The following is a 24,242-nucleotide window of genomic DNA, read 5'->3' on the forward strand; positions in this document are numbered from 1 at the left end:
TCCTCCTCGCCGCTTCAGACGTCTCCACAAGTGTGGCCTCCTTCAGGCACAAAGGGGTTTGTCGGGGCACGCCGCTGTCATCACACACAGACACACACACACACGCGCGTCGAACAAACGGAGCGAGAGGCCCCCCGAGGAACAAGGCATCGGAGATCACAGCGGCCAGATAATGGCGAGCGGGACGAGGGCTGGGCAGTGAAGGGCTGGCGTTCAAAGGGCAAGCGTTGTAATTACCCGAAGGCCCCAAACGCATCGATGGCGGCGGCAGCGGGCGGCGGCGCCAACGCCTCCCGGACCTGGAAGCGGTCTTCCTCTGGGCGCGAGCGGCAGCCGGCTTTGGCGAGCCCGGCAGCCATTGAGGCAGCGAGGCGAGCGGCCCGAAGCCGACGGGCCTCCGGGAGTCCGCTGGCAGCGTTACCGTGCCAACCTGGCTGCTGACTGCTCGCTGGTTTTTGATTGGTAGTTTTGGAGTGCAGCAACACACAGACACACACACACGTCTGCCGGTCCTCCATCCATCTCAACCTTTGACCCCCTGAGTGGTTTTGAAGTGTCGACACCAGTTGCAGTTTCCAGTATATTCCAACCAGTTTACAGCGTATTAAACCGGTTTGACTCCGCCCACTAAACTTTCGCAGCTCCACGTGTTACAGAAAGTTAAAAACCTTGAGGCTCCGCCCCTAACTTTACTGTTTCTGGTCATCCTGATCAACAGCAAACAGTGCATTTATGGTGTGACCAATGAGCACACTCGTTAATTATCCAATGAGAGGCGAGAGGGGACGTCTTCCACCTGTGTGCTGACAGAGGCCACGCCCCCTAGGTGGGGCCCAGTGGGACGAGCTCACCTGGGACGTCCCACTACAGAGACGGAGATGGAAACAGTGTGATCCCTCATTAGCGAATGGAAACACAGCGTTCATCAGGGGGAGCTGCTTAATAATCACACTCCATCACTTAATGACTGAAGCACCGAGAAGAAGAGACATCGCCATGGAAACAACATCCAATCAGAGGAATCTCACAGGCGGAGGGAGAGGAGGAGGAGTTTATGATGGAGGAGGGGAGGAACAGTTAATGAAGAAAGAGAGGAGGAGGAGGTAATGAAGGAGAGGAAGAGCAGCACAGATGAGTCACAGTTAGACTTTCATTCTAGTTTACCAGTGCTCCTGTCAGACCAGGACCAGGGCTTAATGCTTCTCAGGGTTCCATCATGTCTTACCTGCACATAATCTCGTGTGTCAGGAGGACGCGACACATCTCTGGGTTCTTGTCCTGACCTTCATACAGGATGGGCTGATGGGACAGAACAGAGACACGGGTTAATGGAAACCGCCTAGTTTAGAACCAAACCAGTTCAGAACCAAACCAGTTTAGAACCAAATCGGTTTAGAACCAAATCGGTTTAGAACCAAACCAGTTTACCCTGATAAGGACAAACCATTTTCATTTGACTGAAAGACTCAACTATTTCCTGAACACAATGATGTTACATCTCCAACCCAATGTCCTCTCATCCATCTCGACCACCTGCAACCCAATGTCCACCAACCCAATGTCCACCTCCACCACCAACCCAATGTCCACCTCCACCACCAACCCAATGTCCACCTCCACCACCAACCCAATGTCCACCTCCACCTCCAACCCAATGTCCACCTCCACCTCCAACCCAATGTCCACCTCCACCACTAACCCAATGTCCACCTCCAACCCAATGTCCACCTCCACCACCCACCCACCCAATGTCCACCTCCACCACTAACCCAATGTCCACCTCCAACCCAATGTCCACCTCCACCACCAACCCAATGTCCACCTCCACCTCCAACCCAATGTCCACCTCCATAAATTAAACACACTTGAACTCCTCTATCTTTCCTTCCAGTGGTGTCAACTTTCTCCAGCCTTCCCAGAATTCCCTGCCAGATGGCGGGCGGGGCCCCAGGATGAGGCCTCCCTCCTCACCCCCCATCCTCTCTCCTCCTCCCTCCGACTGAGCTGTCATATCGGCATCCGAATGACGGATGACCGCTGCGTTCGTGTGTGTGTGTTAATACCCTGGTGGTTGTAAATGAACCCCAGCAAGTGTGTGTGTGTGTGTGTGTGTGTGTGTGTGTGTGTGTGTGTGTGTGCGCGTGTGTGCGTGTGCTCCCCCCTCCCCCCATCCTATGACCTACCACTACCTCATCCACCTTTATAGTCAAAACAGATCTCCACCCTCCACCCTCCCCTGGAGGACGATACTTTTAGGATAACGACTCCTGCATTATTGATCCTGATCTCGACTCGCACTCAAAGCTCCGGTTGGACCACCGGGGGCTCGAACCCAGTCCTACTGGACTCGGGTCAGTCCTACTGGACACAGGTTGGTCCTACTGGACTCAGGTCAGACCTGCTGGACTCATGTCTGCTCCTCCACCCGTCCTCCTGAGAACTGTTCATCCACCTCTGTCCGGCACGGCTGGAGTTCCAGACCTCCACCGACGTTTTTGGAAAAAGATTTCAATTTTTTTTTTTTAGAGTTTCTCTGGAAAATCCGACACGAGTCGGACATTCCACGAAGTGAGAAGGGGTGTGGAAGTGGACGACATTTTTATCACACTCAGGAATTGAATCAAACTTACATGGAGAGCAGCGATGATTCTAATGGATGGAGATTCTGGACCCGATGTGGGTCGCGATTCTGCCTCAAACTGGTTTCTGTGCTACTTTTCGTTGGACCATCCCACAGAGGTGTGACTGCCGGCGTCACACTGAGCCTCTCTGTGTGATGTCACTCACTGTACTCGGGTGGCGGCGGCGGTGCTCCATGGTCCAATCTGCATTAATTCAGCTCCTCTTCGCTCTGACAAGCCCACAGCCCCTAACAGGCCCCCGGCGGGGTCCCATCGATCCGCTGGGACTCCAGCCGACCCGTCTATCAGGCCCGACTGTCGACCAATGGGGCGTCACGTTGTGGGAGGTGAAGGTGGAGGCGTGTGTCAGGATTATTGTCTCCAGTGTGCCGCCGCCGCGCCACATTAGGGCCTATTGATCGGTTTCCACAGCTGACGCTTTGTCGAGGAGCCGTTTGGTCCATCGATCGGTGACATGCCGACAGGGGGAATCAGCAGGGAGGGGCTGATAGGAGTTGGACGGGGGGAGGAGGGGGGGGATGAATAAGTTAGTTGTGACGATGGGGGGGAAGCAGGGGGGTGATGGAGGCGGGGGAGACCACAGGTGTTTGAAATGATTTAATTCAGAGGGAGTAGATCCGACTGGAAACCAGTCGTTCCCCGTCCTCTACATCCCATCAACATGTATATGTTACCATGGAAACAGGGAGACCCCCCCTTTCTTAACTGGACGACCGTCCAATAAATGTCTTTAAACACTGATTAACAATCGCTGTGAAGCATGTTTTGTTTTCGAAAACTACTGGATTCTCTTGACGCTTGTGGAGATGCTTGCCTCGGTCACATGACTACCTTCTTAAAGGGGCCGCTCCAGCCGCTAACACAGAATACATTAGCGCTAACTTTAAAATCCGAAGCTAGCAAAACGAACAAAAAAAAATCCTTAGTGTGACTTTACAAGGACGCTGCTAATAAAGTTAATACAAACTGGATTCACTTTTATTATTATATGTAGATATATATTATACAGTATATTAGACTTGTCACTGTTCACTTCAATCAGATTAGAGATTTAATCAGATTAAAATCGGACACGCTTGAACAGATTAGAGTCATCTATTACACATTAAACATTACCTTGGATTATGGCACTAGGGATTATAACATCTCATCCTGTGTATTAGTGCGTCTAATAATCTGCAGCCTCCTGCTTCTACAAATCGTGGAATCGGGGAGGAAATAGTTTAACAAGCTCTCGCTGAACTCTGTTGTTTTATAGAGTTTTAATGAACTCTGTCAAATCCATCCACTGGAAGGAAAAACACAGACGGTTCAGATTATGGTCTCCAGATTAATGTTTTTACAGTGAACCTCCAGGTGTGAGGAACACAAGGGTCTGGAGCGACCCCAGGAATGGAGGCGTGAGGTCGGATGACGGGATCGGGTGGAATGTGGAAATATTTGCGGGTTTTTCTTGGCGGAGGATCCATTTGCAGGTTCAGATCCCACACAGGGATTCTGAAAGAGTGAAAACCGGAAAAGTGGGAGGAAGACGAGGATCTGGGCTGAAGAGCGAGCCGCTCCAGTGGAAAGGAAAACACATCAGAGGAGGAGGAGGAGGACGAAGGCTTTGAGGAGGGTTCTCAGTTTTTAGGTCAAAGTCGAGCTTCAGGTTTTTATTCTAACAAGCTGAACACGGACAAACACGCCCACCAGGCAAACACTTCTGAGGTCATTTCCTGATTCCCCTCTTCCATTCTCCTACCTTCAAACATAATAAAGTGATGAAGGACAGAGGTCAAAAAACAGATCATGTGACCCAAAACCTGGAACAAGTCTGGAATCGTTCAAAAACTTTGGTGCTGAGGAGCAAAGTTGATAAAAAATAGAAGATCAATAAAGATCAGAATAAAATAGATAATAAATAATAATAATAGATTATACAGTATTTTCTGCATAATAATCGGTTTTTTGAGAAAATTAAAAACTTTAGGTGCGCCTTGTAATGCGGAAAATACTTTAATAAAGAAAGTCAACAGACTTAACATCTGCTAAATGTTTAGAATTAATACACAAATAAATGATAGATAGATAGATAGATAGATAGATAGATAGATAGATAGATAGATAGATAGATAGATAGATAGATAGATAGATAGATAGATAGATAGATAGATAGATAGATAGATAGATAGATAGATAGATAGATAGATTTGGGTCACATAGGTCGGGTTTGGGTCACATGACTTGTTTCTTGCGGCCACGCCTCATCGTCATGGAGCTGTGACTGTGACTGTGTGTGGGGACGGGAGTCGTCTGCATCTCACCTGTTTTGTCATGGAGTCTATGAGGCGAACGTAAAGATCCTGTTCTGTCCTGATGCCTGCAAGACACACACACACGTTAGCTCCACATGCTAAATGAGCCGCTATGCTAAAGCGGGAACACCCGACAACAGATTCCACATCATGTTCAGCAAACTTCTTATTTATGTCCTGCTTGTTTGTGTGTTAATGTTTCTGTAACACGCCGTCTCGTCGCTGCTACGCTATCCACGCTAACCCCCCCTCAGCAAAAACAAACATTAGCTCCAAAGCTGTTTATTATTTATAGGCCGGGGGCCGCCTTAAACTGCCGCGCTCCCCCGCTGCCTTCCTCCTCCAGGATAACAAGGAATCCTCGTTCTCCGACAAATTAAATATCAATCAGGATCTTTTATTAGCTATGCATCCGAGCGTAAATGTGACACAAACACGACATGGGGTGGAGGAGGCAAATTGCAGGGAACACCTGTTAGCGGCGGCGCGGCTCTAATTGTATCGGATGCTGGTTTTGTTCCTGTGCGATCTAATTGACATGATTCACTCCTCGCGCCGCCGCTCAGTGCTGAGCCTAAATGGAGGCTATCTGTAGCGGCTGCAGATGAGGTCAATTACCGCCGTACGATGCTAATCCGACAACGCCGACTCATATTAGAGTGATTTATCCCCCTCTGGAAGGAAACGCGCTTTTATGTCCCACTTTATCTGCGCACCATTACGGCCGTCATCCTCCTGCAGGGGCTGGACGCGGTCCAGCGCCGAGCCAGGAGGCCAGCGCCGCGTTTGGAATTAACAGAAAAGATCCACAAAAAAACGGGACATCAGATGCTCACAGATGTCTGCAGCGATGATGATGATGATGAAGAGGAGGGACGGCCTCGCAGCTACTTTACCGCCACCTTAAACAGGAATCCACCAGCGGTGAACTCACGTGGAAAAGTTGCACCTGAACTCTGATGAGAACTCAAGCGGTTCTGGACTCACCGTTGCTGTAGAGGAGCTGCAGCCTGTAGTGAATCCCGTTGTTGGTCTTCTCTCCGTTGTACTCCTGTCACACCAATCACATGGAACACAGTTACACCGTTAAATATTTAGTCATCCAGCAGCAGCCTGTCAAACACAGGCGGAACGTCACAGCAGGAAAACACGCATCCACGTTCCTGATGAGAAGGACAGTTGAAGATTACACAGATTAAATATTTACTATTATATAGACATTGTACACACACACACACACACACACACACACACACACACACACACACACACACACACACACACACACACACACACACACACACACACTTCTATTATTTAAAAGTTCTGAAGTTGCAATGATGAGAAACAGACATTGAGCAATAATTTTTCAGTAGAATTTACAATAGGAAAAAATTTTGATGTTTCAGATTTCATTATTTTTTTTCTAGATGTCTTACTTTTGATTTATAAAATTAAATATTTTTCTTTGTTTTAATCTCAAGAATAATATGTTATACTTATCATTTGTGGCAGAAATATTTGTTTTGATTTAAAAGCAGTTGGAATGATTTTTTAGTTTTCGATGCAAGAAATGTTTTACCAGCAATATTTTTTTTATTCTAAAAAAAACTTTTACAGCTGTTTCCCATTTATGACAGACTACAGTAATTGGCGATATTGTGTGACTGTTGGTCGACGTCATTCTGGTCACTAATCCTCTGATCACGTTCTAAACATTTAAAAAAACTGATTATTCTCCAAATATTTATGGTTTTCAGTTTCGATGTTGTCTCCTGACCCTCTCTCACCTCATCCTGTCTCTCTCTTCTTCTCTCTTTCAACCTTTATTCCTCTTTTATTCATCTCTCCTTTCAGTCTCCGTCAGTCGGCTCCCTGGTGCCAACTGTGCCCGGGAGTGTTGGCTCAGTACCAGTGTGTGTCTGTGTGTGTGTGTGTGTGTGTCAGTACCAGTGTGTGTCAGTACCAGTGTGTGTGTGTGTGTGTGTGTGTGTGTGTGTGTGTGTGTGTGTGTGTGTGTGTGTGTGTGTGTGTGTGTGTGTTGGGGATCGGGGCGAGAGACTAGAGGTCAAAGCAGAGGTGAGGTGAGAGAGTGAGTGGGAGGAGAGGAGGGTTGGATTTCGTGCCAGCTGGCGGCGGATCAAACAACAAACACTCCAACCTGTTTGGGTATTAGTACTATTAGCAGGAATAGTATCATTAGCAGGATTTGTAGTATTTGTATCACTTGTAGTGTTTGTAGTATCAGTTTTTTACTTCATACTTTATTTCATACAGCCTTAAGCATCCGTCTTGTCTTTACAAATGTGAAATTTTGTCTTTGTAAAGATGCTTTTTAATCAAACATTGGGACTATTTTCTGCTGCGGATTAATCTCATCATTTCCCAGCGTGTTTGTGGAAGTGGGCGGATGCATGAGGGATGATGAGGTCACAGTGATGACGGGACCTGTCGGTCATTGGAAGCAGCAGCTTTACCTTGTCCTTCTCCACGAAGTCTACGTAGGACGTCCTCTCGATCTCCACCGGCTGGCCCTGGCGGTCGTACAGCGCCAGCACGAAGTGGAAGAAGTTGGACTTCCTCAGGTTGGACGGCGGCTGCTTCTCAAAGTGAGCTCGGGCCAAACCAACTCCACTGGGGGGGGGGGGGGGGGCAGAGAGAGGAAACCATTAACTCTACCAGACAGGAAGCAATGGCCAGCTGATACCTGCAGGGGCGGAGTCACTCTGCGACTCCTGTCAGCTTTAATACTATAGGATCAGTATTCAAATACTGCAGGTACCTATGTCATCATCATCATCATCATCATCAGCATCCATCTATCAGTCATTCATCATTCATCTTCTTCATCCTATCGGATGGGGCATCGGGTTTGGGGTATCAGCGGTTTGCTCAGGGGTTCAGATGTTACCCCCAAAGGTCATCCCGGCCCCCCTATGAAGAATCTTCTGGTACTTTTAGCTATTACAATTTAACCAACTTTGATACCTGAAATTAGCTACCTTTAACTACCATTTAAATTAGCTACCTGTAGCTATCGTTTAAATTAGCTAAGTTTAACTATAACCATTTAAAATACCTAACTTTAAATTATTTAAATTATTTAACTTTATTTAAATTAGTTAACTTTAGGCTAACTTGATGTATAACCATTTAACTTAGCTAACTTTATCTACATTAATTTAAAATTAGCCAACTTTAGCTATAACCAATTAAATTAGCTAATTCTAGCTACAACAATTTAAATTAGCTAACATCAGCTATAACTATTTAATTTAGCTAACTTTAGCTGTAAGATTTTAGTTTCGAACATTTTAAAGAATAACGTAAAAAAAACGTAAAACAACAAATTCTCCACCTCACTAATTAATTAATGTCGTCGTTTCTTCGTGACGTTTTCTCGACTCTTTGGATCAGAACCGCGGACGTCAGACCGGGAGTAGCGTCTACATCGCCGCCAAACTGAGAGGGTGTGGCGTTCTCTTAACGTATACATCTGTACGACCAATGACGGATCAGGAGGGCGGGGATTAACTTTCCACAACAGGAAGTTCGTTCACTGAAACTGAGTAGCTCGTGAACTCTGTTTAACCCCGATGACGCGTCTACGTCACTCTTCTTAAAGGGACAGCGCGCCGAGGGACACCTGGAGACAGACGCGCGTATTCACGTGCATGCGCTGTGAAGATGGTTTTATCAGACAGTTTGTGCGTGTTTTTGTGTGAATTCTATTGAAAAATAAAATAATAATAATAATAATCCAGAGGGCGCATGAGACCTGGTTAAGGCTGTAAAACATCAATGATGATGAAGAACGACTGGGAGGAAACTGTTTGTGTTTCTCCTCCCTGGAAAAATTACCTTTAACAGAAAAGCTAGAAAAACTACTTTTTAATAAATGAATCACTCTGAGATAAGAGCTCCACCCGTGTGTTCTGATTGGCTCATTCTGCTTCAGAAAGGGAGGGTGGTCCTTCTTCCACGTGGTCACACGTTTGACTGTGGGTCGCCGGGTGGGTTCTGGAGCCAGATGATGGTGCTGGTGATGTCAACGAGTGTGTAAACACACACTGAAAAAAAAAAAGAAAAACAGTGGCGCTGATTTGAGGAAAAGTGGATAAAAATCCTCGTTGATGCTGAGATGAAATCGATGCTCCTGCAGGAAGCGACCTCCGCTCTCGGCCTGAAGAACCTCAGCGCCTCCGCGGGGGAGGGAGGGGGAGACGAATATTTTTACATCAATCTCATTTTTGTTTCCTCAAACACTTTATGATCAATATGAGCGATAAATATTTATTCATGCTCTGGGTTTGTTTTTGGAATCTTGGCTGCTCTTCCTCACTCCCCGCGCCTCCCGGCTCAGGGGTGGATTCCCCCGGCGACGCATTAATACAGCCATGACCTTTCTGCACCCCCATTACCAATGCCTAATGCCTCATTTGTAGGCCTGTTTGGATGAAGCTAATTCTGCTAGCACTGTAGAGGTGGATGGAACGGAGGAAGAGGAGGAGGACGAGGAAGAGGAGGCTCAGGTGTGTGTCAGGCAGGTTGGAGTGTTGAATGAAGAAGCAGAACGTCGGCAAACACGTTGGTGTTAAAGTAAAAAAACACTTAGACGTATGACAGCCGCAGACGTCAACACCTTCACAATCCTGTGAGAAAAACATCCACAGGCATCTGTTTTTACCGCGACGTTATTTTAGAGCTCAGAGCTGATGATCAGCCTCCACTGAAAGAAACTAGTCCCTCCAGAGCCGTCGCTCTGGACTTATTTTTGTTCCACATACGAGAGGAAACCTGAGATACGAGTCGTGCTTCAGGACAACTGCTAGTTGGTGGATGGATACAACATCAGTGACACCGGATCTCGTTCTTTACCACGTGTTGGCGGATGGATACGACATCAGTGAGACCGGATCTCGTTCTTTACTGTTTTCGTACGAAAGAGCCGACTGGAGATGCTCAGCACCACCGGTCCTACAGGGGGCGCTCACAAGGCGATCCAAAACCAATGAAGGGAAACGTTTCTGACAAGTTCTGTTATGTGTTCAATATAAACAATGGAGACACTATAAGATAAGATAAGATAAGATAAGATAAGATAAGATAAGATAAGATAAGATAAGATAATCCTTTATTCATCCCACATTGAGGAAATTTCCAAAAATAGTGTGGGAAATATTATCTTCTATTAAATAAACATGTTCACATACAGTTTATTTTTAAATTATTATATTTTTTAAAATTTGCCGGGCCTCTCCACGTTTTACAGCACCATCACTGCCGATTCTCAGATTGAGATGTTTTGAATTTAACACAGGATGAAAACCTGTAACAAAAACATCAAACTGATGAAGCTGGCACCAGTTTGATCCATCAGAAGCACCAGTAAACCACCCATTATCCCAATTAGTTCCGACGTTTCCGCTGACAGCCCTCGCCGCCGCCGCCGCCGCGCGTCCTCTCCACTCAGAAAGCTCGTTAGCATTATTATTATTTCAATTATGCTAATTGCGGCTGCAGCCACTCGTCGCATCCGGCTGTTAGTGCTTGGCAGAGGTGTAATAAAAACAGTATCGATGGCACGTGGCGCGCCCCAACATGCCCGGAGTGTAAATCACACGGCAGCAGCCAGAGAGGAAAAAATAAACGCAGAACAAACACGGAGAGGCCACCGCCGCCGATCCGCACGTTCCCAACACGCGGCCGCGAGTTAAAGGTCAGCAGGAGTCGTGTCGAGCGCTCTGCAAACAATTACTGAGCGAGACGGCGGATCCAGTCGCTGCTCGCTGAATAAATCCACCGCCTGGACGTCGCCGTGAGACGGATTCCACCGGGGTGACGGGAGGATCGGCTTCAGTGTTCACGTCAAGTTTACGCTCGTGTTCCTTCAGACTAGCAGAACTTCAGACTTCCTGCTCAGGTCACGATGCAGGCCTGCTGCTAACCACGCTAACTGCTAACTGATCATGTGACACAATCACCTGCTGAGGGGAAGGTATGAAGAGATTCTGTCGCTCCTCATTACAGCGACGGGTTTGGGGATGAAACGGCGGTTGTCAGCAAGAAATTACATCTGACTGACCGTGTGTGTGTGTGTGTGTGTGTGTGTGTGTGTGTGTGTGTGTGTGTGTGTGTGTGTGTGTGTGTGTGTGTGCTAATTAGAACATTCTGTAAGGTGTTCGTGGTGTGAAAATATAAAAACAGATGTCAAACTCCAACCAGCAGCTTTAACACAATACTACTAATAATACACAGTACTATTACTACACAGTACTACTACCAACAGACAATATTACTAATACATAATCCTACCAGTACACAATACTACTAATACACAATACTGCTAATACATAATACTACTAATAGACAATACTGTACTTCTTAGACACAGCATTACTACTAATGCACAATGCTACTAACAAATAATGCTGGTATTATTAAATAATACTAGTATTAAACACAATACTACTACTAATACACAGTACCAGTACTACTACACAATTCTAATACTAACAGAAAATACTACTAAGACACAATCCTTCTGATAAACAAAACTACTACTAATTCATGATACTAGTCATTCTCCACTTCTCCATAGGCGAAGTAAATTCCAGACTGGCTACAAGGTCTTTAGACTGTGTAGCCACAGTGGTGTTCTTATTTTTACGGAAAAAAGGCTAAAACTTACAACTTTGTCGCTTGCTAGCGGTGCTCGCTATTTCCGCTAGCGAGCGGCGCTAGTGGCGCTATTTCCGCATGCTGACGGAAATAGCCGAAGTGACCCGAACGCTCCCGATCATTAAATATGCACTGGGGTCATGACCTCCTCTCGTCCAATGAAAAACAAAATATTGTTTTTTTACAAACTGAACCCACGAATTGGTGTAAGACAAGGAGAGGACCATCGATCAAAAGAATCCAGTGTTTTATAGTAGTTTGTGTTCAAGTCCTCATTAATAAACGGAGAAGTGGTGACAGACCGATCAGAAGGTCAATGAAAGATATTATCAATACTTGTTTGTAGTCTTAGACTTTTGTTCCCTCTGACCAGCAGGAATAACCAGCGATGATGTAAATGTGTTTTCACCTCGCTTGATGTTTTTCATGCCTTTTTAAATTGAAATGAAAAATAATGTTGTTGAATTAAAAAAATAAAATAAAATAAACTATGTCATACCAATGGTGTTGGTGGTGGTCAGAGTTAAAATGTCTTCTAGTCTCAGTAAAACAAGTAAACATTGAGTAATATTTTGTATGACTGTATCTTCAGAGTGAATGAAGTTTTCAATGGTTGAATCTCACATTCATTCCTGCATAAAGTCGGACAGAAATAAAGAGAGTTCAGCTTCAGCTGCTGGCTTTGGTGGGTTTTTGGAGGGAAACTGAACACAAGATTTTGTCCTCAGAATGCAGGAAAACAACCCCATTTTCTACATTTTCCGGGGGAGGCCCCCTGGACCCTCCGGGGGGGGGGGGTGTCCGTCCGCCCCACGTCCCCCCCACAACGAGCGTTGGTCGTCCGCGCGCTGTGCCGCTGTCTGGGACACAGAGTGTCTTTTTGTGGCTTGTTCAGTTCTTCTACACTGAGCCACAGAGGGCTGGTCACACCAGCTCCTGGTGCAACAGCAGCTAATACATGACACTAGGACTAATACACAAGACTCGTACTAATACACAGTACTACTACTAATATATGACGCTTAAACTAATACACAACAGTACTAAAAATGTGTGACACTAGTAGTATTGCATAGTACTAGTACCAGTACATATTGACACAATTTCCTCTGGGATAAATAAGGTACCTCTCTGTCCATTTACTATTAGTAGCCTACAGTATCACTAATACACATACTAGTACAATAAAATATTACTCTAGTAGTACTCAGTACTACTGATGCACATACTAGTACTGTACAATCAAATAGTACTCTAGTAGTACTCAGTATTACTGCAGATGACAGATGATTATTTCGTTCTGGGTGCTTCTGTCTGTGATGCGTTCAGGGTTCAATAAATCTGAGCGTCTTTCTCTCTCTCGTCTGTTTCTGACGTAGTTTCTCAGACTCACTCGCTTCATTTCGTCACAGCTTTCCACTTTATCACGTTTAATTTTCTTGCGTCATTGTCCAGTAAAACCAAGGATTTTATTTAAACTTCAGGTTGCGTTCAGGTCCTCAGATTATTGTCGGACGTTCCACTAGCCTGAGAGCAGACACAGACGTCAGACCGCTTCCCGGTGACCGCGGGTTCGTTAACTCGTCCTGTGTCGTCACTCCGGCGGCCTCGCGGCTCTGGAGCTCGTTAACGGGTCGCGCGCTCGGTTCGCACGCGGGCTAATTGTTTGCAGCTTTTTCGCTCCGCCGCGTTCGATCAGGCGCGAGGAGACAAAAGAGTCGCGCGCGAGTTGTCGGCGGTTTGTTTACACGAGTCAGATTCACTTCAGAGGCGACGGGGGGGCGGGGGGGGTGTTGACAAACGCACGAGGACGTTTTTTCTCTCACGCGCGTGGGCTGATGAGGAGGGAGGAGGAGCCAGGAGTCAAGGCCTCGGCTGACCTCTCAGATGCATCAAACACACACACACACACACAAACACACACACACACACCTGCCTGCCTCCAGGGACGAATGACGCAAAGATGGGGGGAATCCCCTGGTTGATGGGGATTCACCCCATCCAGAACCAACAGGATCGGAACCATGACCGACCTTTGACCCCGCCCCACTACAGGGGTGGGGCGGGGCTTCGGGGATATTTCCTGAGATCCGGTCCAATTTTTATATTTTTTAGCTGAATAATAATGAACCTGATTGGTGTCTATTTCTAATTCATCGTCCAATGAGACGCGGAGAAACCCCTGAACGCCACGCCCAACGAGAAGCGCTTCTTCCTGAGTTGGAACGCATCGCATGCTAAACTTGATTACACAGCGAGACTTCCTCTTCACAGGCCACGCCCCCATTTGTTGTGTTCAAACGTTGTTTACACCAGAGATGTCAACATGTCAACAACCAGCCCGACCAATCAGAACCAGGACGCTGAGGCCGAACGCGACCTTAGCATGTTAGCAGGATGGTAGTGTAAGACAACAGGTTAGCAACAGGTTAGCACACACACACACACGTCCATGCATTCATTCTTATCCGACATCATTTCTTCCCCAGTCACAGTGAAGACATCTCCCAGCATGCATTGCTCTATATGCCTCATTGTTGAGCCTCCTCCTCCTCATCCTTCCTCTCATCAGTTCTTCTGACCAATAGGAGCAGAGACACCTTCTTAACGTAGACTATAAGCACCTTAAATCTAGAAAACATCATTCAATATATTTCACTTTTATTCTACTTTTTTTTTCCTTTTTTATTTGACAATTCTTCATCGTCAGACTCGTCCAGAACCAGAACTCCTCTTCCTCCACAAATGAGCTTCTTATGGAAGAGCGTCAAACGTCAGATTTCCCACAAACGTCTCACGTCTGGTTCTGACTGTGGAACCCAAAAACCGTCAGGAAGAGGAAGACGAGGCGCCGCCTGACTCCAGATCAGCCGGCGGCGGTTAGTATTCCGCTCACAGACGTCGGGCTCGTGGAGGAGGAAGAGGATGGGATCATCCTGACGACTCTTCAACACTTCCTGTTATTAACGCCGCTGTCAGGACGACGCCTCCTCTAAACCCAGAATTCATTACGTCTGAAGTCAGCATCGCTTCAAAACCCCATGAAGAACGTGTGGGAACGCTTCCCGTCGCTCAATTCCTGTCTTCTCAGCGTCCTATTGGTCGCTTTGGGCCCCATGGGTGAGGAAGAGTAGGGTGAGCCAAGATTATCGCAAAAACAGTCGGAAGAAATATCGTAAAAACAACCAGAAACGTTTGGAGAGGCGTCCCTCAGGGACGAGTTCCCGGACCACTTCTACTACTTTAACTTTTACCTAAAACTTTTTTATCTTCAGCAAATTCGATCGTGATTTTTAATTTGTTAATTGTTATTTTTTAATAATTTGTGAAAATTTTGGTTCAATCTTTATCGATCACAAACACAATAGTAGAAATATTCTAAAAACAACCCGAAGCGTTCGGAGAGGTGTCCCTCAGGGATGTGTTCTAGGTCCACTTCTCTAATTTTAACTTTTTATCTTCAGTAAATTTGATCTAATTTGTAAGTTTGGTGATTTTTTTTGAAACAATTTGTGAAAATTTACATTCAAATGTTTCAATCTTTATTAGTTTTTTTTATCCTTGCACAGGGAGACGATGAGCTTTCTCCTAGGCGTCCTATTGGTCGCTGCCAATCACGTACGATCTGGTGAGAGTGACACTGAGGACGACGAAGAGTTGTAACATCTCATTTGTGTTAGAAGGTCAGACTTAAACTGAGATGCTCTCCAAGGTTTCTCCGGAGTCGACTGGAAGTTTAAAATGTAAATAAAGTTTAATTCAGGAGTTTTGAAGGCCGGCTCCTGATTGGACGAAGAGACTTTCTAGGAAGTTAAGATGAAGCAAACGTTTTAAATCAGGAGCAACAGATCAGAGACGCGTTGGAGGTTTTTAGAAGTTCTTGGTTTCTGATTGATATGAGCTGACGATGCGTTCAGGGACACTGGAGCTGCTGTTTCTTTTGGTTTCCACAGTTTAAAATTGTTTTTTCTGTTGTGATTTTATTCAGAATTACTTATTCCAGATGTGATTAAATCATCAGGAGTTATTTTACATTATATTATAAATATCTAATTTAAGATCGTTATAAAAAAACTTTTGAGAGTAAATTTACTTTTAATTTAATATTCATTTAATTTTATTTACATTTAAGCATTTTGTCTTTTCTTTCATTTTGTTTATTTTTCCATTCACAAAAACTTCTTCCTGATGATGTCAAAAAAAAAGCAACAGAGATTCTTCTGATCAGGGATCAATACGCAGACTGGAGATGATCTGATTGATCCAATCTGTTTCATTGATTATCATCAAGAATCTCTGGGATAATTTTTTCACTTTTATGTTGAGTCTTCTTCCTTTTTTTTGGATAATCAATAATCACATATTAGAACCGATCACTTTTCCTGTTTGTGAGTTAATAAAAAAATGGATTGTTTGATTAAAAGCAGAGTATTGATCCGTCGCTCCGGACAGAATTCATGACACTGATTTCATCTTTAGATTCAAGCTAAATAATTAAAAATAAATTAAGTTTTTCTTCTTTATTTGATTGACAAGAAGTTAAAACTGAAAACAAGCCTTCAACATCATCATCTTCATCATCATCATCTCTGTTTTCACCTGAGACAGGTGGACTCAAACCCATAACCCTCTGACGGGAAGCTGATCATCAATCAAAGTGATCAGATCTGTCATCTAATATCATCCGGCATGAACTGATCAAACATCAGTCAATCAATCAATCAATCAATCAATCAATCAATCAATCAATCAATCTATAGTTGCTCCTGTTCTGTTTAAAGATGGAAATAAATGAAAAAAAAATCAAACATCTCCTGATAACAACCCATCAGCTGCTTATTGATTAAAGGTGATCAGATATGGGGAAGAAGTTCTGAGGTTAATGTGAAATCATTGCTTATGAAGTGATGATTTACAGATTTGCATTCTGACGGTGAGGACGATGAAAACGATGAAGATGAGGAGGAGGGTGAGAACTGAAACAGGTAAAATGATCCCACGTAAAAACTGATTGAAATCTCAGATTACAAATAATCTATCAAATAATCGCCTTAATCGGATTAGTTGGTTTTGATAGCTGATATTTCTCTTAAGTCACACATAAAAAAATCAATAACAATCAAATCAATCAGAACTCTTGATTTGCATTAAATCCCAGATCTTTTTTGACGTGAAGCCTTGAACACAGCGTCAGTCTGGCGTTCATCTCTGTTTAATCTTTTAATCTGAATTTGTTCCGTAGATTATTATAGATTACAGGTCTGATTTTAACATGATTGATTATGGTTCGTATTTTAGATTATAGATATTATTATTGGTAATTGATTTTAAAGACTTTATAGCTTTGCTCTGATCTGTTTTATGTTCAGGTGTAAATCAGACGCTGCAGCTTCAACACAGGAATGTGATCTGATCAGATCACACCGATCAATACCCCAGCAGAAACCTGATCACCTGATTCATCAACTAGAAGCTTCTTTTAAAACTGACTAAGCCAATAATCCATCAATCAATAGATCAATGTTTGTGTTGAACATCTGAAAGAAAAGTTTCAGTTTGGATTTTAATTCCTGATGTTTTATTGTTTGTTTGTTTTTTGGACTAAAAAATTAAAAGAATTCCGTTTTTATTTCATTTATTTTTCAGATTTTGGTTGAATATTTTTTGAAATTGGAGGAAACGTGTTTCTGAGCTTCATGTTTCAGAGCTAAAGCTCCTTCACGGCTTCCTCCTTGAGCTCTGACCACAAATCAATCCTCCGGTTTCACACTGGAGTCGTTTTTACAGCTGAAACTTTCCTCTGAGGATCTCTGGGCTGAAACTTTCCTGTTAATTTCCAGCCGTCTGATTCTGCCTCTGTGGAAACCATCAGGACTTCAGTTTGTTTCCGTTTCTCATGTTGGATTTTAATGAATTCTGACAATCTGGAGACTCCAGCGAGAATTTAAATCACTTGGTGTTGAAACAGATTAAATCTTCTCTTCTGTTTTTTTTTCATCCACGATGTTTTCCAGCCTCATTTTTCAGAATTGGACTAAACATTTAAATCAGAGTTCAGATGTTTCAGATTAAAGGTGAATAATCTTTGCTCAGATTATGAATTAATCCAATTTTGTTTCTTGTATAAACAGACTTTTAAAACAGGATCCACATCTACAATTAAGTTTGTTAAAATCTTTATTTTATCGTTTAAATCCACAAGATTTTATTATTATAGTTTTTTAGTTTGGTTCTGCTTAATTTTTCAAACTGTCATAAAAATAATTTAAATCACTTCAATCTGAAGGAAAAAAGGATTTCTGTCAGTTTTGTGCTTATTAAAATTTTAATTAAATTTTATTTCGGAGCCACTAAACAAATCAGTTTAAACAAATCAGAAAAGAGATTTGTTTAAACTGTTTTATTTAAAACTTCAAATATTCTTCTGTTTAAATTTGATTTGACACTTCTTAATATTTTTTAAGGCTTTAAAGGGTTTAAATTTTTCAAAATGTTGAATCTTGTCTACGCGAATCCGCGTGTTTGTTGCTTTTATTTCATCTTTCAGGTGAAAAAGACGCTGAAACTCTTTTCTATAATTTATTTCAAATCGTTTCAAAAATAAAATTATTCAAAAAAATCCACGGATTTATTTGAATTTAGAGGAGGATCTTTGTTTTCTTTAATTAATCATCAACCTGTTAATTATTACATTAGAATTAGAATAACGTGAACGCGTTCCGCGTGAAGCGGCAGCGCCTTTGCGTTCTTTTACGCGCGGCGGCTCCGCGCGGCAAACCGCGTTAACGGAAACCACCGGAGGCGCGCGGAAGAAGCGTTTCAAGTTTCGGTGTGTGGAGGCACGAGGGAGACCGGACGGGGTGAGGGTCCGACCGCAGCGGCTGAACCCGGGGGGGGCGGGGGGGCACTGAGCTGGAACCAGTAACCACACTGGTGCGCAACCGGGAGACGCGCCGGTTTGCGCTCCATAATGAATGAATTCTACCTTCATCTGGGATTAAATTTAATCTCCAGACTATTGCCCTCTGTAACTTCTCCCCTCTTTAACTTTAAACTCAGCCTGAACTCGAACTTGAACTCGATCCTGACTCTACCTGTGGCACCAATCCGCCCCAAGTCTGGAAACTGTTTTGTTTTGTTTTTTTTACCTCTGCGCTGCTGTGTTGGCGTCCAAAATCCCCGCGCCCTGCATCCAGGAGCGGACCGGGGTCATGCCGGTGGGGAGCGGCTCCTCCTTCATGGTCAGGGCCCCCCTGGGGAGGCTGTCCTGGATGGAGAACATCAAAGTGTCCTTCTGGGAACCCGAAACAAGAAAGCAAGAAGAAGAAGAGTAATCCTCCCTGCGTCGGCCACTCAAAAAAGTCCAAAAGACCACCTGGATTAAGGTGGAGGAACGAGGAGCGATGAGGAGGAGGAGGAGGAGGAGGAGGAAGAGGAAGGAGGGGAGCCCCCAAAAGTACCGGGTCCTGATCCAAAGAAGAGCCCCGGATCCCTCCGGGTTTCTGCGGGCTTGTTTTAGATCCCAGCCCCGACTCTCAGCTGCTTCAGCGCGGTTACAGGAGGGCGGAGAGAGGAGCGGAGCGCATCTCAGAGGAGAAGCAGCCGGGATCCGGGAGAGCCTGACGCCGGAGAGCGGAGCGCGGAGAGCCGGGGATCAGAGGAGGCGAGCAGCCGCGGATTGTGGAAAATGAAAAGTGGGATAAAAAAACAAGCAGCGCTTCAAAAAGGAGTAAAATGAAATGATTAGCAAACAAGAGGGAGGGACGGACCGAGGAAAGGCTGCTGGTCCCGGGGGAACAGGGGGATTGGGCAGCGAGAAATCTCATCCCCCTCCCTCCCCGGCTCTTTATGGCTCCTCTGTCCCGGCGGAGAGCCCCTTCTCCCGGGGTCCGGGGCTCGGGAGCTCCCGGGGGAGCGGCGTGGATGGAGAGGGGCGGAGACAACACCAAATAAGGAGCGCTCATTAGGTTATTGGTCGCACCTCTGGCGCGCGATTGGTTGAATTGACATATGACGTCACGTTTTTTTTAAACTGGACGCCAAATAAGGGTTTCCGCGTGTGTTCGGCCGCGATCCGCGGGGAATGACGTTTTTGAAGTGGTTGGGGGGAAAAAAGAAGTGAATGAGAGAGAAACCAATGTGAGGCTGACAAAAGTGACGGGACGAAGGTGACAGCGCCCCCCCCACCCATCCCGATCAGACACCCGAGACAGGATCCGGATGCCGGCCTCAAACCGGCGGGATTAGCCGGCTTCACGCGGAGTGATCTCCTCCGTCATCCGCCCGCAGCCTGACTGACGCGCGGTTGGCACCAATTTGCGCTTTTACGCACGGACATATGGCGCTCTCTCTCTCTCTCTCTCTCTCTCTCTCTGTAAAACACACACACACACACACACACACACACACACACACACACATACACACACACACACACACACATACACACACATACACACACACACACACACACACAGATGACTCTAGTTTTATTTCAGAGCCACTCCTGATAATATTTGGTATTTTTCTGTGATCGTCTCTTGATGTTTGGGCTCCGGCTCGTTTCTCTAATTAAGCAGCGCTGATTAAATATTTATCCTCCGTTAGACCCGCTCCGGTTCTCCCGGGACACCAACGTCTGGAAAGCCTGGAAAAATATTTCTGCGTGCAAGAAAGTCAAACGCGAGGATGAGGAAGATGAAGAAGATATAAAATAGGATTTTAGTATTTTAGTTGTTGGGTTGATGGACGTGAGACCTAAAAATAAATAAAGAAATAACATAAATAAAAATAAAAACACGAGGCCGGAACAACGGATTCAAGACATAAACGTTCGCATAAATTAAACATTGATAAATTCATCTGTTTAATTTCAGGATGATCCAGATTAGAACGGGATTGGAACAGGTTTGGAACAAGAACAGGACTAGAACAAAGTGGAACAGGAGGAACCAGAACCTCAGAACTGTTCAGGTTCTTTCTGTAATGATGGTAGAACCCTGATATGTCCTCTGGAGAACCTTCACCATGACCTCAAACTTGCCCCCATCGTTCCCCCCGTTTCCCGCGACACCATCCCGGGACCTTCGAAAGGCTGCAGCCTGAGAACCGATCCCGGTTTGGTTCTTTACAGAACCTTGAAACCACGATTTACTTTTAACTGAATTAAATTTCATTCGTGGATAAAAAATGTTCTTTAACAAACTCTCAAAAAGAATCTCTTGCTTAGAGCGAGGAAGAACCCGCAGTGGGGAACCCAGTGAAGAACCACCGGGTTCGTCACTGGGTTTAAAGGTTTGATTTGCTTTTTAAATCCGTTTATTTATTTGTTTGTTTCGTGTGTTTATTTAATTTTTTAACGGAACAACTCCATGAATTCTGATGGAACGAACGGGGAATCTGCGGAGGACCGCAGATGCACTTTTCTCTTCTGTTGGTCGAAGCAGAACCCGATCTGCGGGCGCGGGGCGCCGCCTGGTGGTCAAAGAAGGAACTACATCCACCAATGAGAAGAACCCCGTAAAGAACAGGAAATCAAGTTAGTGCATTAAAAAGAACAGGACGTTATTATTATTATTATTATTATTATTATTATTATTATTATTATTATTATAAGCAGCCGGTTGTTGTTGGTGTTATTATTATTACAACTACTACTATTGCTGTGTCATTTTCTACCTTGATTTTAAATATAAATGTTCATATATATTAATAATAATTTTTATTATTCTATATTTTCAGAGGGATGAACTTTATTAAACATCCAAAATCATATCTGGACTTTGGTTTAACTCTGAAAGAGAATTAAATTAATAAACACATTTATCCCAACTGAAACCCCCCGACCCGAAGTTATGGAGAAAAATAAGACAAATACTAATAAAAACAAACAACAGAAACCGACACGCCCACACACACGAGCATCCCTCTGACCACTTGACACCCCAGTGACGTCAGCGGCTCGTGCTGTAATAGAAAATGTAACCCGGAAAACAAACAAACATCTTAATTGTTTTGAAAACATTCTACATAATATATACAGATATAATAAGTAAAGACTCACATTCAGACATTTATAAAATTATGCTGTAGTTCGCTTCACAAAAGAACGTTTAAAACTTTATTTACTTTATTTATCTCTATCACCAATAAGTTACTTAATGTAAATTTTATCATCCTCTGGAAATAATTAAATGTTTATTGTATATGTTTTGTTTACTGTTATACGTTTAGAAATAAAGAATTTAAAAAGTTTTAAAAAACAACAACATTTAACCCGGAAGTGCTGATTCAGCAGCAGTAAAAAAGTGGGCGGGGTTTATACGTCACTTACAAATCAGGGAGGAAACGTGAAACTAAGGTCAGGATCTAAAATTTAAAAAAATTTAAAAAAAACGAAAGACAGGATCTGACGTTTTTCTAACTTCCTGCCAGTCATGTGATTTAGTCGATGCTACTTTGTAGCTTAGCATCACATTTAAGCTAGCTTGCTGCTACCAACCCGGTCTGGTTGAAACTAGTTACAGCTAACGTTAGCACTTAGCCCTCGTTAGCTTCCTAGCCCATTAATGTCCCGATCACCAGGTTATTGATCTGTTCTCCACCCTCTAACGGTTCGTAATCTTTTGTGACTTACCTGTCCTCTCAGGCTCCGCCCACCAGGTGGCCACGCCCTGATGAAGGTGCGTCCTCTCCGCCCTGACAGAACCTCCCGACACTCAGAATCGGTTTAAGTGGCGTTCACGACAGCAGCTTCTGTTCTTCTGTTCTAGATTGAGAATTCCTGGTTTTGATCTCATGCCCCTCCCCCTGCCCATTGATTGGACGTCGCTGCAGGAAGTGACTTCGTGTTGTTGAGTTAAAAAAATTAAAATAAAACAGGAGAACTGAAGTGAAACAAAATGTTTATTTTTGAGAGATTACATGAAAAATGTCCCGACGGCGATATGAAAATATAAAACACACTTTATAAATAACTGGTTAGAATAATTAATACACGTGGCAATGTGGTGCTGCCTTCAGGGTCGCAGGAAATCCCAACTCTGACTCTGATAAAGGGAGTCCAATGCTTTTTTGCTCAGAAATTAATTCCCCAACATGGCATCATTGTCATGGCAACATGTTTTCTGATCAATCGCGTGAGCAAACGTCTTTCCGAGGTCAGAATGATGATGATGATAATGATTATTAGGTTTACTGCCGTGATGAAGGCAGCACGTGTGTTGGTGTGCTCAGCTACATGCTAACAGCTACATGCTAACTGCTACATGCAAACAAAAGTCAAAAATGCAGGTGATGACATCATCGGTGTCACAGGTGTCCGATGACATCACCCGTCGGGGGCCGATGGTGCCCTCAGCAGAGCCCCTCCTTCGTGATCAAGATGTCAGTGTTTTTCTCCCTGAAGAAAGCCAATAATCAGTAATCAATAATCACAACAACAACAACAACTACATTGGTGCTGGGTGTGGACTCACAGCCTCTGCACACACAGCGCACACTCGTTGGCGTAGGTCAGGCCGTCGCTGCCGCACACGGGTGAGTAGTTCAGGGGACACGCCTGTGTCACGCTCGTCCCCACGCAGGACGGCTGCAGACACACGGCAGTAACAATAGTATTAGTAGTGGTACTAGTATTATTAGTACTGGTATTAGTACTGGTACTAATAGTACTAGTACTAATACTTGTAGTACTAATACTATCAGCAGAGAACAGTTGATGGAGTTTCTTACCCTCCTGTAGAGACTGGAGGCGCCGGAGTCTGGAAGAAACAATAAAGTTTATTTTGATCTATTAAACCAACCAACCAACCAACCAACCAACCGACCAACCAACCAATTAACCAACCAATTAACCAACTAATTAACCAACCAATTAACCAACTAACTAACCAACCAACCATCAACCAACCAACCAATTAACTAACCAACCAACCAACCAACCAACCATCAACCAACCAATTAACTAAGCAACCAACCATCAACCAACCAACCAACCAACCAGTCAATTAACCAACCAACCATCAACCAACCAACCAACCATACACACACACACACACACACACACACACACACACACACACACACACACACACACACACACACACACACACACACAAACACACACACACACACCTAAAACCCACAATCACAAACACACACGCACACACCTGACACACACACACACACACCTAAAACCCACACAAACACACATGCACACACCTGACACACACATATCTACACACAGACACACACACACATACCTACACACACACACACACACACCTGACACACACATACCTACACACACACACACAAACACACACCTGACACACACACACACACCTGCACAGAGGCAGACGGCTGCGCAGACGATCAGCAGCTTCTTCCCGATCATCGTGGATCAAACTGAGGTCTTCTGGATGTTTCCTGGCGTCTGATTGGCCGCGGTGCTTCTGCCTTCAGGGGGTCTGCGTGTGTGTGTGGTCTGCGTGTGTATGTGGTCTGCGTGTGTGTGTGCTGCTGCGACTCTGCTGTTGTCATATAGGGGACGGGCTGCTTGGGGTCGTGACCCCCGGCCGCCACCCTTTTGTTCCACCTCTAATCCCGGATCAACATTCCG

The 24,242-nt window shown here is 44.5% G+C and overlaps 2 protein-coding genes across 4 annotated transcripts in view; both read right to left on the reverse strand.

Annotated features, from left to right (window-relative positions):
- The window catches only part of LOC137602347 (transcription factor COE3-like), a 78,548-nt gene extending 59,118 nt beyond the window's left edge, over window positions 1-19,430 (reverse strand). For 2 of the 3 annotated variants that reach the window (XM_068324965.1, XM_068324964.1), the window contains exons 1-5: window positions 18,769-19,430; window positions 7,417-7,573; window positions 5,927-5,990; window positions 4,949-5,004; window positions 1,226-1,299 (exon numbers count right to left, since the gene is read on the reverse strand). In XM_068324965.1, coding sequence (XP_068181066.1) covers window positions 1,226-1,299; window positions 4,949-5,004; window positions 5,927-5,990; window positions 7,417-7,573; window positions 18,769-18,902 — 485 coding nt within the window. In that variant the 5' untranslated portion in view covers window positions 18,903-19,430. The remainder of the gene's footprint in view (window positions 1-1,225; window positions 1,300-4,948; window positions 5,005-5,926; window positions 5,991-7,416; window positions 7,574-18,768) is intronic. The other variant, XM_068324966.1, reaches the window with a different exon arrangement.
- Window positions 19,431-22,546: 3,116 nt separating this feature from the next.
- Window positions 22,547-24,150, reverse strand: LOC137602926 (probable pancreatic secretory proteinase inhibitor). The gene is made up of 4 exons (XM_068326045.1): window positions 23,966-24,150; window positions 23,354-23,382; window positions 23,098-23,210; window positions 22,547-23,021 (listed from the first exon to the last, which is right to left on the reverse strand). Exons 1-4 carry the CDS (start codon window positions 24,015-24,017, stop codon window positions 22,976-22,978), a joined length of 240 nt encoding a protein of 79 aa, XP_068182146.1. The 5' UTR covers window positions 24,018-24,150; the 3' UTR covers window positions 22,547-22,975.
- Between the last annotated feature and the right edge of the window lie 92 nt (window positions 24,151-24,242).

Source organism: Antennarius striatus, chromosome 10 (genome assembly GCF_040054535.1).
Source record: "Antennarius striatus isolate MH-2024 chromosome 10, ASM4005453v1, whole genome shotgun sequence".
In the NCBI taxonomy this organism is placed as follows: Eukaryota; Metazoa; Chordata; class Actinopteri; order Lophiiformes; family Antennariidae; genus Antennarius; species Antennarius striatus.

Bases quoted from the DNA above. Each gene is read 5' to 3' on its own strand.
- LOC137602926 (XM_068326045.1), bottom strand. From the start codon at position 24,017: ATGATCGGGAAGAAGCTGCTGATCGTCTGCGCAGCCGTCTGCCTCTGT. The intron at 23,383-23,965 runs GTGTGTGTGTGT...TGTTTCTTCCAG, and splicing joins AGCCGTCTGCCTCTGTGCAG to ACTCCGGCGCCTCCAGTCTC. The intron at 23,211-23,353 runs GTAAGAAACTCC...GTGTGTCTGCAG, and splicing joins CCTCCAGTCTCTACAGGAGG to CCGTCCTGCGTGGGGACGAG.